At 35.3% G+C, this 12,953-nt stretch overlaps 3 protein-coding genes across 4 annotated transcripts; 2 read left to right on the top strand and 1 right to left on the bottom strand.

The window, feature by feature from the left end:
* The first annotated feature begins 401 nt into the window (after positions 1-401).
* Positions 402-5,183, top strand: LOC130737309 (transcription factor MYB74-like). The gene is made up of 7 exons (XM_057589060.1): positions 402-549; positions 679-808; positions 951-1,647; positions 3,493-3,541; positions 3,626-3,905; positions 4,000-4,126; positions 4,961-5,183. Exons 1-7 carry the CDS (start codon positions 417-419, stop codon positions 5,039-5,041), a joined length of 1,497 nt encoding a protein of 498 aa, XP_057445043.1. The 5' UTR covers positions 402-416; the 3' UTR covers positions 5,042-5,183.
* Positions 5,184-8,359: 3,176 nt separating this feature from the next.
* LOC130741198 (mitogen-activated protein kinase homolog MMK2-like) lies at positions 8,360-10,894 on the top strand. 2 transcript variants are annotated; one of them, XM_057594017.1, is made up of 6 exons: positions 8,365-8,662; positions 8,759-8,888; positions 8,959-9,096; positions 9,444-9,776; positions 10,093-10,276; positions 10,382-10,894. In XM_057594017.1, the coding sequence occupies exons 1-6, from the start codon at positions 8,505-8,507 to the stop codon at positions 10,552-10,554; spliced, it is 1,116 nt and encodes a 371-aa protein (XP_057450000.1). In that variant the 5' UTR covers positions 8,365-8,504; the 3' UTR covers positions 10,555-10,894. The 2 variants fall into 2 exon arrangements, with proteins under 2 accessions (XP_057450001.1, XP_057450000.1); XM_057594018.1 differs by lacking the exon at positions 10,382-10,894 and having other exon boundaries at positions 8,360-8,662; positions 10,119-10,273.
* A 483-nt stretch (positions 10,895-11,377) lies between these two features.
* LOC130741199 (protein SPIRAL1-like 5) lies at positions 11,378-12,211 on the bottom strand. Its single transcript, XM_057594019.1, has 2 exons — positions 11,943-12,211; positions 11,378-11,801 (listed from the first exon to the last, which is right to left on the bottom strand). The coding sequence occupies exons 1-2, from the start codon at positions 12,162-12,164 to the stop codon at positions 11,727-11,729; spliced, it is 297 nt and encodes a 98-aa protein (XP_057450002.1). The 5' UTR covers positions 12,165-12,211; the 3' UTR covers positions 11,378-11,726.
* Positions 12,212-12,953: the final 742 nt, after the last annotated feature.

The raw sequence follows: 12,953 nt of genomic DNA, 5'->3' as shown, positions 1-12,953 counted from the left end.
CAGACACGGAGAAAGTTAAGGAGATGCATGAAACAAGTGGCAACTGGCAAATTCCCTCCTTTTTTCCACTCGTTTCATTATGTACTTTGGGACTTTGTGGTTTCAGAGTGTGAAGATCATGTACGTAGAAAATGGCTATAACAAAGTCGATGGAACATCACTTCAGGGTTAGATGAAGATCTGGGTCCCTTCCATGGGACCCCATCAAGTTGTAAATGTCGGCTCATCCTTGTGCTATAGCTTAATTCCTCTCGATCACTTTATAAGGATGGAAGAGAGTGAGAGAGACCTAACTATCACACACAAATTCCCTCATTTGATGCTGGCATTATAGGCCACTGAGGGAACAAGAGAGAAAAAAAAACAGGAAAACAAGAAGGAGAACAAGACACATAATTATTACTAGAAAAAGAAAGATGGGTCGGCATTCTTGCTGCAACCAACAAAAGGTTAAGAGAGGTCTTTGGTCCCCTGAGGAAGATGACAAACTCATCCAATACATTACCACTCATGGCTATGGCTGCTGGAGTGAAGTTCCAGAAAAAGCTGGTCTGTCTTTCTTTATTTTAATATTTTACAAGTAATTTCTTTATCAGCTACAATATATATTACTCTTTCTTCCATGGTTTGGTTGATGATGGAATTTTTCTCAACTAGTTTAATTTGTTTGGGTTTTAGGGCTTCAAAGGTGTGGTAAGAGTTGTCGCCTGAGATGGATTAATTATTTGAGGCCTGATATTAGAAGAGGCAGGTTTACACTTGAAGAGGAAAAGCTAATTATAACCCTTCACAGCCTTGTTGGCAACAGGTTTGAATCATATACTGACCCTAGCCTTATCAATTAAGCATTTTGAATTATGATCAGTCCCCCCTTGTTTCTTCTTCTTGATTTATCTCTTTCTTTTCTTGTTAAATCAGCCAAAATATGTTGTTGTATTTGGAAAATGCAGATGGGCTCACATTGCTAGCCACTTGCCTGGTAGAACAGACAACGAAATAAAGAACTATTGGAACTCTTGGATCAGAAAGAAAATAAGAAAGCCTTCATCAATCACTAATCCTCCACAAAGTGTTGATCATCACCATCCCCTTCAGCTCAATTATAATTTGAATAAAGTAGATCACTTTGCTAACCAAGACAATACAATAGCAAAGCCACCGTTACAAGATACCTTATTTTCTCCCACACGCCCTATATTTATGTTTGACACTACTTCAACAGAAGTCACCACCAATGCATCTGCAGTACTCTTCCAAGAGACATTTGATTTGAGTCCTGAAACGTGGCACTTGAGCAATCATCAAGTCGAAGCCATTACTCCTCATCTTCCAACAACTTTTACAGCAGCTGAAGTAATTGATCCTACTAATTATTATCTGCCACCATTGATAGAGAACGAGGAAAACGTTGTGCCAATTGAGTCTTGCAATGTGAAAGATGAAGGAGAAGTAATTACACTGGAATCAATGCAGAGGCAAGAGTTGAATAGTGATTGGGTGGAGACCCAACAGCAATGTCCTAGCTTTCTTTTCTGGGACAATACTCACAATAGTAATTTTGATGTACAACTTGGAGGGGGAGAACTAGCACCAAATTCATCAAATATGGGAACAAACACACTTTCTCCTTTTCCATTTTCAACTTTATGAGATAACAATGACTGTGAAGTGAAGATTGTCCCCACTCTTTTGGATCTCATGCTCCCTCTCTAGTGGTCTTTTCTTAATTATAATCTTGCATATTTGGAAGTCATTGTACAATTGATTCTGAAGTCAAAATTAATAATTACGGGAAGAAACTTAGGAATGGAATGGCCCATACATGCTCTAGGAAAGAGCTTTCAGAAATGGAATGGTTCAGGCCAGGATGAAACCGGCAGAGCTTGCTCCTTCTCAGTTTGATTTAATTTCCCCACTTTTGATTGCTGATTGACAAAAATGAGTGAAGATAATATCATGTATGTATTTATGTTATATATTATAACCAAAGTTATTGAATGTTTTGACATGAAAGAGGAAAAAGAAAAGAGAAATAAGGGCGATTGAGACAGGGATGAAATGAGTTTGATTTAATTTTGGTATTTGACTGTTCATGTGGTGGATTCTGAATGATAATCATGGGTTTGCCTTAATTTTCCACATATATCAGCATCTTTTTCATATAACAACCTTGTCGTATAGAAAAAGCATTTACTTATTGCCACATGAAATTGCAGCCCCGGAGACGTCTAAAATAAGTAAACTCAAGAGACTAGAGAGATCTCTTAATCATGTTTTGTAGGCTTTTCCTTTATATAATGGCAAGCCAATGTGGTCACACCCTGATAACACATAACTGGTTACTTAGAGTGTTCGTGTAACAGATTTAGACAATGTTTGATTCTCATCCGATCCTAAATATTAATTGAGTTAACTTTTAAACTCGAACTTCTCCCTAGAGCTGAAGAGACCCGATGAGGTGTGAATATAAGAAAGAATGAGTCACAACTCACAATGACAAATATGGGTTGGCCCAGAAGACAAGTTGAATGACAATTTCAAATCTCCTAAAATACTATAAATAGTAAATTCTTCTCATTATGTAAAAAATTAATTTCAATCATATTATTAATTATAAAAGAGCCTACACATATATTAGACTGTTTGTATTAAATTTGACATGGTACACTGTTTCAATCTAATTATACAAGGTACCATTATACAATGAGATGCATTTCTAATAAGAGCGTCTGTGGGAGGGGTCGGGACAAGTTGTGTCTGTATTAGGTGAATAAAGAATTATGTGTGAATAAATCAAAACGCTATTAATTTTTACTAAAATCAATTATATGCTATGTCAATATTGATACAAAGACTCAATCATATGCACTTTTATTGAGTGTGTTTATTTAGAATTTAAACTATTAAAATTTTAAAAGAGACAAATTTTCGAGTACATTATTCCCTTCAAAATAAAAATTTCAAGTTGATGGACATTCCAACTCAAAGAGATCCCGACGCTCTAGCATGCCGTTAAAGTGGGATGCTCGTGTAAAAAAAATTACACTGAAACATGCATATATACATTAAATTCTAATTCATTTAATAGTGTTAATTTTATAGTTAGTATATAAAATGATTATATTTTTTAATGAAATTACTTTTTTCACTTTAATGAAAAGATTAAATAACAACTTAAATATTTTAGGTCGAAAATTATAAGAACTTAGTTGGGCCATGAATAGGCCCAGAAAGAAAGCCCTAACTCGTTGTGAGAAATCCATAATAAAACAGCGATAATGCAGGACTAGGGTTTTTCCCTTGCGCAGCGAAGAGATAGAAGAAGGGTTACTCTGAACCAGTGACTGCTGCATAGCTTCGTTTTCGTTGCTGCCTCCGCCTTTGCAACCATGGTAACTTCACATCATACATACCAATTCAGATTCATTTCTTTGCACTCTTCAATTCGATTTATTCAAAAACGTGATTTCGTTTTTCTTTGCAATTTTTCAGATCATTTCCGAGAAGAACCGTAAGGAGATCTGCAAATACCTCTTCCAAGGTGCGTTGTTCTTCATCTTCGTGTTTTGTTGTGCCGTCGTGTTTAATTCAAACTGTAATAATTTTTGGTTTTTGGTTGATTCAGAGGGAGTTTGCTTTGCGAAGAAGGACTACAATCTTGCCAAGCACCCTGAGATCGATGTGCCGAATCTGCAGGTGATTAAGTTGATGCAGAGCTTCAAGTCAAAGGAGTATGTGAGGGAGACTTTTGCTTGGATGCACTATTACTGGTTCCTCACCAACGATGGCATTGAGTTTTTGAGGACTTACCTCAATCTTCCCTCTGAAATCGTGCCTGCTACTCTCAAGAAGCAGGCTAAGCCTGCTGGCAGGCCATTCGGTGGCCCAGGCGGTGATCGCCCTAGGTAGTTTTTAACACAATTGCTTTGGTTGGTTGGTTCATGTTATTGTGCTGATTTGATTTGTTTGATTGAAATCTGTTTTGGTTGCTTTGAACAGGGGCCCACCTCGCTTCGAGGGTGAAAGGAGATTCGGTGGTGATCGTGATGGATACCGTGGAGGTCCTCGTGGTGGTGAGTTTGGTGACAAGGGCGGAGCTCCTGCTGACTACAGGCCATCTTTTGGGGTAATCTTGTTACACTATGTGAATGATAAGTTTAGACTTTGTTTAGTTAATTCACTTTTTCATTTAATTGCTAGGGTTCTATGTTTAATTTCTTTTGTCATGTGGTTATTGGAAGTTTGTCCTCTAATTTAACATTTCACTGTTTGTTTTGCTCTGCATCTGCCTTTCATTATGCTGTGGTCTAGTTTTCGTTATCAACCTGATATTTTCATGCATTCACGTTGTTAAAACTGGGATCCATTCCCTTTCATGAACTGAGGTTGTCAATTTGTACATAGAAGATGTTGGGTGGGTATATTTGTTTGCATATTCACACCTTATTTATTGACAAAATTGGGATTGATGATGGCACTCTGATACAAAATCTGAAGCGTTGTGTTTTGCTTTCGATTTGCAAGATGTAGCTTTCAAGCTTCCTGAATCAGATTTTTGTTCATTTTTACAATCACAGTTATGTCCTTTGTGACAAACATTGAGCTATATTTTGTTAGGAAGCTTATATATTGTTATGAAGCTTGGGTTTTAGCAATACCTTCTACCTCCAAATTATGTTGAATAGAATTTGGTTGCCTGTTTTAGGCTTCCTTGTAATGCATATGACTGTTCATTAGTAATGCACATTCTATGTAAATCACTCTCAAGTGACAATATTTTTTTGGATGAATATTAAACTTAATTGAAGTTACTTTGTTAACTTATGCTATTGTGCCTGGAGTAGTATTGACTTGATGCTCATAACACATTTTGCGTAGCTTTTCGCGTGTGCAGTGGCTTTTCTATTTTTTTATAGTAAGTGTTTCTGAATCAGAGTGTATGCTTTGGTCTCTATTGTAGGGTCCTGGTGGAAGGCCTGGCTACGGTCGTGGTTCTGGTGGTTTTGGAGCACCAACAAGTTCCAATGCTCCTGAAATGTAATGATTTATGCTCTAGTTTTTGCAGTTTTGGCTGTCCATGGAGTCAATAGTTGTTCCCCCCTCTAATAGTTCTTTCATCCGGCTTACATTTTTACGTTTGAATTTTAATATTCAGTTATTTATGTGATGAAGATTTTGAATGAGTTTTTTTGCTTAGTAGGAAGTCTACCTGTTCCCCTTGAATGATTTATCGTTTTCTTCAAAGAGTTCTTTATTAAAAGAACTTCCTTTAAACCTATAAATAATGGCTTCAGAGTGCTGGTAATGAATCTGAAAGGGTGTTTGAAGTTAAATACAAAGTGAATTTTTTGCCATTGTTTATCTTTGGATACGAATACGAAATGTATTTTGTATAATTGTTAAATACAAATTGAAAATCTCAGTCTGATTACTTGTAAATTTTTGGCTGAAATCTTCTAGAAATGGATTTTTTTAAGAAATGTTGCCAACGCTCATTAGCCATGCAAATACACGGAAATAAATCAGATTTTGATCAAGCATGAGTTTCCACTCGAGTTGAATTTTAAGATGGGGCTGCTTGCTACCGTCAAATAGAGAAACCAATTAGGCAAGTTCTTCAAAGCTTATTAACTAACACAACTTGTTAGCCCATGTTGAAGAGGTTCGGCCCTTATTATTTTTCACTCGGATTTGAATTTTGAATCAGTCCTTATAGAAATTTTTCGGAGGAATTTTATCCATTACAAATAAGTTTTCCATTCTAATATATATATTTTTTTAAGCTATGCTAATATATCTGATCCACAATATAATCGTAAATTGCACAACAGAACACAAAACTAAAATGTTTGATGCTTCACCCCTAAATTTGAATTTCAATGCATTTTAGCCTCATTACTCATTTCAGGTTCAGAGTCTCTTAACATCTTATTTATTATGTCGTTCTTTTTTTTTTTTTTAAATTCTGTTTTCGGTATTGATAACATTAATTGTAATACGTGTAAAATAAAACCAAGACCAAGTTTGTTTTAATACTTGAGCTATCATATGTAATTCGTGAATTGAGAGAGGAGCTTGGTTAGATAACTAGGTAATGAGAGTGGAGCTTGGTTAGATAACTAGTTAATGAGAGTGGAGCTTGGTTAGATAACTAGGGGCGTTTGTTAGAGGTTTTAGAAAATGATACCCAGGAATCTTAATCCTAGGAATATTTTGATGGGAATGTTATTCCCGGGCATCTTCTTAAAAAAGTGTTTGGTTAATAAATTTCATTCCCGGGTATGTTCTTAATAATTTCTTAATTAAAATATTTAAAAATATAAAATTTGAAGTAAAAAGAAAAGTTAGTGGGAAATAACTTCCATTCCCATGGGAATGTAAGATACCCATCCTTGAACTTGGGAATGAAGTTTGGAGAAAAACAATGTAAATGGCATGCCTGGGAATCTTTAATACCCGGGAATAATTTTTCTGAAACTTGTACTCCCTCCGTTCCTTTTTATTTGTCTTTCTAGCACAATTTTTTTGTTTCCTTTTATTTGTCATTTGGTGATTTAAGGTTACATTGTACCAATTATACCCCTAACACAATCTCATTTATTCCATTCAAAGTTTAGTAGTGGAAAATTGAATTTAATGAGCTTCCTGAAAACTGTGTTGTCTTTCTTGCTTCAAAATTTCATTGTCCAATCTGATTTTAGCTTTAATTATTCATATGACTATTCAACTTGACTATAAATACATACTCCAATGTTACTTTGCGGTTAATTATGGAGTACATTTCATATAATCACATCATAAAATTGCATGATACTTAGTGGTTCAAAAAAAACTGCAGTAGAATTTGATTGAATGGAAACTAGCCTTTCAATTTAAAAAATAAATGAATTCAAATAATATTCCCAATATAGTTTTAAATTCCAATGTTACACAAAAAAAAAAAGAGTGTAGCATTAAATTCTGTCATAGGAAAAAAAAATCATTTGAAGACTTAGAATTCTATAAAAAGAAAACACATGGTGAATTATCAAGTGCACAATTAAAAAAATCTGATGGAAAAAGCAAGAGTGGAAGACTCATTGGTCTCATTGCAATATTTGAAGACTCATTGTTTATCAAGTGCACAATTCTGCGTTTCCTTTTTTTTTTTTTTGAAGTCTTTTAGTCTTTCTTTGAGGAGTGCATGAGACAATGTAAAATTAATGTTGTTGAAACCTGAAATAGTTTAATGATATGAGAGAGAGTGTTGTGGGAAAATTAGGAAATTAATTATTGGAGAGAGAAATTCTATGAATGAAGATAAAGTAAATATTGAATTGAATTAGGGTAAAATGGGAAAATTAGCTCTAAAAGTGCAATACCTTGGTGGAAGAGCTTTGTACTAGAAAGACAAATAAAAAGAAACGGAGGGAGTACCAAACATGGGAATGTTACATTCCCAACCTTACTTACCCGGGAATGTTTAAAGTTCCCTTCTACCAAACGCCCCCTAGTTAATGATCCTGTCACGCAAGAATGAGCAAGCATCTCGTGAAAATCCTAAAAGCAACGTTTGACGCTTTCTACATTCAGAGGATCGTTGACAAGTTTTATCCCCATGCACTTGAAAATGCCATTTAACAGGTGTTTTTAAAATTCAGTGGAACAAGACTCATTCTACAACCTGTTTTTGGGTCAAGATCAGTTCCGTACCATTGTTTCTTTTATGAATAAGCACTTGATAGTTGATATTTTTATAGTTCTACCAATTAATCAGATCCCTCTTGCCACGGAACACCTACCCAACCTAAAATATTTAAAGCATTTGAGATTTTAGCCAACACAGAATTAAATTAGAAATCCGGTGAACTATGAATCAGTAGCATTAGCCTCCACATGAAGAAGTCAACAAATATTTTAAATCACCTGTCTCTATTATAATTTAGTTTGTCTTAAAAGCACACCCAACTAGATTTGGACCCAATATAAATTTTTCATTCAAACAATTCAGTAAATTTTTAAAGATAATTTGATATATATTTTATTGCAAACAAAGTTATTCATACATGATTAATTTTCATTTCCACAACCAAAATCATGCTTCAAGAAAATTTTCAATCGTAATGGTCAACTCACTTCATCCCTTAACCATGAAGTCAGAAGTTCGATTTTCACCTATATGAATATAACGCGTATTGTGGTCAATCATTTACCCCTTAGTGCGAGCCCTTGAAGTGAAGAGATTAATCACAGTCCTACCGACACCAACGGTGGATATGCTGACCCAAAATAAAATTTGCTATAAAATATTTTTATTCCATGGATAATCCTTTTACATGAAGCAATATTAATATTTAATTTTAGAAAGAAAACAGTATAAGAAATTGAAATGGAGAGAGAGCGGGGTAAAGAAATCAAAGTGTAGCACTGCACGGCACGCCACGGCGAGGGAAGAAGATTGAGATGAAAACATAAAAGGGTTTGAAATTTGCAATCAACCCAATTGAAGCGTTGATGCTACCACCATGGCTAGCAAAGGCAAAGAGAATGAGTCAGTGAAGACGGTTCTGGTTCACGGTGGTCGATACGCGCAGTACAATGTCTACGGCAACGTCTTCGAGGTTTCCTCCAAGTACACCCCTCCCATTCGCCCTATCGGAAGAGGCGCTTATGGCTTCGTCTGGTCAGTTTTCTACTTCTCTTCTCGTTCTCTGCTTCGATTCAATGAACTTGCTCACTCTTGTAGTAATCAAAATCTGTGATTCTTTTCAATTTTCAGTTCTGCGGTTGATTCAGATACACAAGAGGAAGTTGCAATCAAGAAGATCGGTAACACATTCGATAACATAATTGATGCTAAAAGGACTTTGAGGGAGATTATGCTGCTTCGCCACATGGATCATGAGAATGTAATTTCACTTTTTCACTGCTTTCAAATTGTTATGTTCATGTTGAAATGGTGCTGTGATTCTTTTGCAGATTATTGCTATTAAGGATATCATACGACCTGCTAGAAAGGAAGCTTTCAATGATGTTTACATTGTTTATGAATTGATGGACACTGATCTTCATCAGATCATTCGTTCTAACCAGCCTCTTACTGATGATCATTGTCAGGTTTCGCTCTAACCATGTTATTGGCTTTTCAGTTTTATATTCACATGATTACTTATATCATGTTTGGGAATTCTTCTATAATTGATTCGATAGCTTTTGTGAATTCTAGGGAAAAGCTTTTGTGAATAGCTTCTGGGTGCCGTAATTGATTCTGAGAAAAATAAGTTAATCCAAACATATTACCTTACCTACAGTCTGATTTTCACATCTTGAATATGAAATTTATTGTGTATTGTGATAAAAGAAACAACAGTCTGATTTTCACATCAAGAGTGATTAGCTTAGTCTTGACTTGTGCTTTTCATTTGAAACATGTGTGATATTGATATTTCATATACCTTTTGCAGTACTTTTTATACCAGCTACTAAGGGGGCTGAAATATGTGCATTCAACTAATGTCTTGCACCGTGATCTTAAGCCCAGTAATATACTCTTGAATGGGAACTGTGACCTTAAAATTGGGGACTTTGGTCTGGCAAGGACGACATCTGAAACGGATTTCATGACAGAGTATGTTGTTACGCGATGGTACCGAGCCCCCGAATTGCTCCTTAGTTGTTCAGAGTACACCTCTGCAATTGATGTTTGGTCAGTTGGTTGCATATTTGGCGAAATTATGACCAGAGAACCCTTGTTTCCCGGGAAAGATTATGTTCATCAACTAAGGCTTATAATAGAGGTATGGCTTTGGTTCTTTCATTTGAAGTTAGGGGTTGTTGAAGTATTCTAGATAATCTATTGCATTACCTATTTACTGCATTAGTTTATTGTTTTTTTGTTGTGTTAAGTTCTAATCCTGCTTAAGAGTTAAGACAGTAATTTGCACCAGGGAAAGATAAAAGGCATACTCTAGTCCATTATAGTATACATCCATCTTGAATTCTGTCATTGTTAAAATGCATGGAATCCATATAAGCTGATCTTACAGTCCCCTTAAATTGATTACTACGAGTTGTAACACTACACTTGCATTCTGTTTTCCTTTTGCTTAAAAGTTAATAGGTTCCCCTGATGATGCCAGCATTGGATTTCTCCGAAGTGAAAATTCCCGAAGATATGTTAGACAGCTTCCACAATGCAGAAAGCAAAATTTCTCAGCAAGATTCCCTAAGATGTCGCCTGAGGCTGTGGATCTACTAGAAAAGATGCTTGTCTTTGATCCCAACAAACGTATTACAGGTATACTAGAAGAATCATGTTCTGAGAACCAATTTTATAACTTGCTTATTGAATATAAATTCTTTCTTCTTTTCATATCTAAGTAGTATTTTCATTCATTTGCAGTTGATGAGGCACTATGTCACCCATATCTTTCATCCCTTCATGACATCAATGATGAACCAGTTGGTCCCATGCCATTTAGTTTTGATTTTGAGCAGCCATCATGCACTGAAGAGCACATCAAGGAGCTCATCTGGAGAGAATCAGTGAAGTACAACCCAGATCCACCCTCTTAGTAATTCTTCCTTGTACAAGTGTAGCAAGATAAACTTCTTTCACCTTAACTCCTTAAGTACAGTGTCATTTCCTGTCCATCATTATCTTCACAAGTTATAAAAGTTGTATTATGTTGAAGTTTGCTCAAGGGGAATACTCAAGGACTGCGGGTCTGTCATAATCTTTGAAAGCTCTTTTCTGTTGTTACATCTGCATTATGATATCCGGCTCTTACATACGATGTGGGCTTGTTTCTTGGCTGAACTTGTTGACTGTAAATAAAGAAACATCTTTTTTTTTTCTATTGAAGGGAAGAAACATCTATTACATTAAAATCTAAAAGCACTAAGTTGTTTAATATTTTTTGAAGTGTTTGTTTGCATACTAGTTAAGTCATAATATTTACAATATACACCATCCGGTCACTATTATGAGCAAAAGTTAGTATTTTAGATTCATTCAATAAATGATGTATGTGGTCATTAAAATGGTCGCATACATCATTTATTGAATGAACTTACAAAGCTAACTTTTGCTTATTATAGTGACCGGAGGGTGTAAAAAGTTTGGAGATTCGGAAATAGATTATGAGAGATTCATGATAAAGGATCAGGATCCTTTGAAAGCTGTTAGAGATCTCAATTTGCTTGAAGTTGTTTGATGATATGATAAGCCAAGTTTAATAACACTATATGGGAAAGTCAAAATCATTGTTTATCCTAAATATAGCTTGATTAATGATTCTCTGGCTATCTCTTAATAATTTAGTGTAAAGCATGCTTAACTACAAAATTGCGTGCCAACTGATTTTAAAAATACGTTATGTTAGATGACCAACCAATAGAAACCTGAAATGAAAGCGTAACTTATATTTGTTTGAAGTACAAATAAAATAATAATCACACGATTACATTTGTTTGAAGTACAACTTAAATAACACTCTAAACATTCAATTCAACCTGATCAAATTACAAGAGAAAGCACACACTGATTTCTTCCCATTTCTTCTCAAGACAGTGGGATAACTTAATCCCTTATTTGAATTTTTTTTGGCTGTCTTTTTAATCCTTAAAATCAAATCATAAGTGATCATTCAAACCCCATACATATATGATATATATACATATTTACGCTGCAATACTAGGTGTTGATTTTCCTTTTCTTAACCACCTATACGTCGGAGAAAGAAACATCACTTATCTCCAAACAAGTATCCAAGCGATGAATGTCCCCCAGGAACCGACTTGACTTTAGTTGATGGACGATCCTGAATCATCATATTTAACACATTAAGAAAACTGTATTAACAAAGTTAATTAAGATATATGATCAATAAGTTTGAAGGACATTGGCAATTAATGAATATAAATATCTCATTCATTATTAAACATCAAATATAGAAGCTTACAGTGACAAAGTTTCCCAAATTCGGGCCTTGAGATCGGTTGTTTGAGACAGCAACTTTGGTGTTAGGAGGAGCCCCAGCATCAGGGGAGTTGTTGTCGATGTCAATGCCATAGGGTGGTAATGGAGCTGTCTTTGTTGGCTGAGGCTGACTTGGCTGCTCTTCTGACCTGAAAAGGTAACCCAAAGAGCTCTGTCCACCACCAGAATTATCACCTCTACTCATGCTTAATTAATTATCTTCAAGATCTATGCAACTGATGGATATCTGACTGCTATATATATAACCTTAGGTAAGTATATCTACCTGTATATATAATGGCTGGCTTTACGATAGGCCTCAAATATCTTGAATGCATGAGAGGTATTGCCTAGTCACCACGATACCATCCAACTTAGTGGACCAAATTGAGAATTCAAGTGAGTTTGGAGTCCCACATTACTTTAAAATAAGTGAGAGGTGAAGACTTTATGAGAGATATAACTCATAAACTTAATGCGTTAAAGTTTTTGGTAAAGATGTGGTGTCTAAATCTCTTAGGGTATTCGGTGTTGCCCCATGGGCTCCCACTATCTCCCCAACAAGTGGTGTAAGAGCTGATAGTTGCTGAAGCCATGATGACAACTCCTTTTACTGAAAGTCTTCATGGCGGCGTATTCCGCTAACGCAATGATAAACGAATGACTCACACTTGAGGGGAGAATGTCGGGAGTTCAAGTGTGAGTTGAAGTGTACACATTTATTAAATATGGGGGGATCATGAAGACTTTATAAAAGATATGACTCATAAACCTAATATGTTAAGATTTCATTGAAAATTCAACTTGAAATCTATTAGAGAATTTTCCCCCAAATCTTGTGATTTTGAGTGTCATTCTTGATTCTTCTCGAGGTTTAGCTCCAAAATAGCCATCATATTATTCTCTTTTCTCCATAACAAGCATTTTCGTTTACTTACTCATATTCAAAATTTGAATATTAACACATATATGAATAGCTTATTAATGAATAATG

This window comes from Lotus japonicus, chromosome 2 (assembly GCF_012489685.1).
Source record: "Lotus japonicus ecotype B-129 chromosome 2, LjGifu_v1.2".
Taxonomy (NCBI): domain Eukaryota; kingdom Viridiplantae; phylum Streptophyta; class Magnoliopsida; order Fabales; family Fabaceae; genus Lotus; species Lotus japonicus.
The sequence above is the reverse complement of the archived record's forward strand: the minus strand, read 5'-3'. Positions and strand labels throughout refer to the sequence as shown.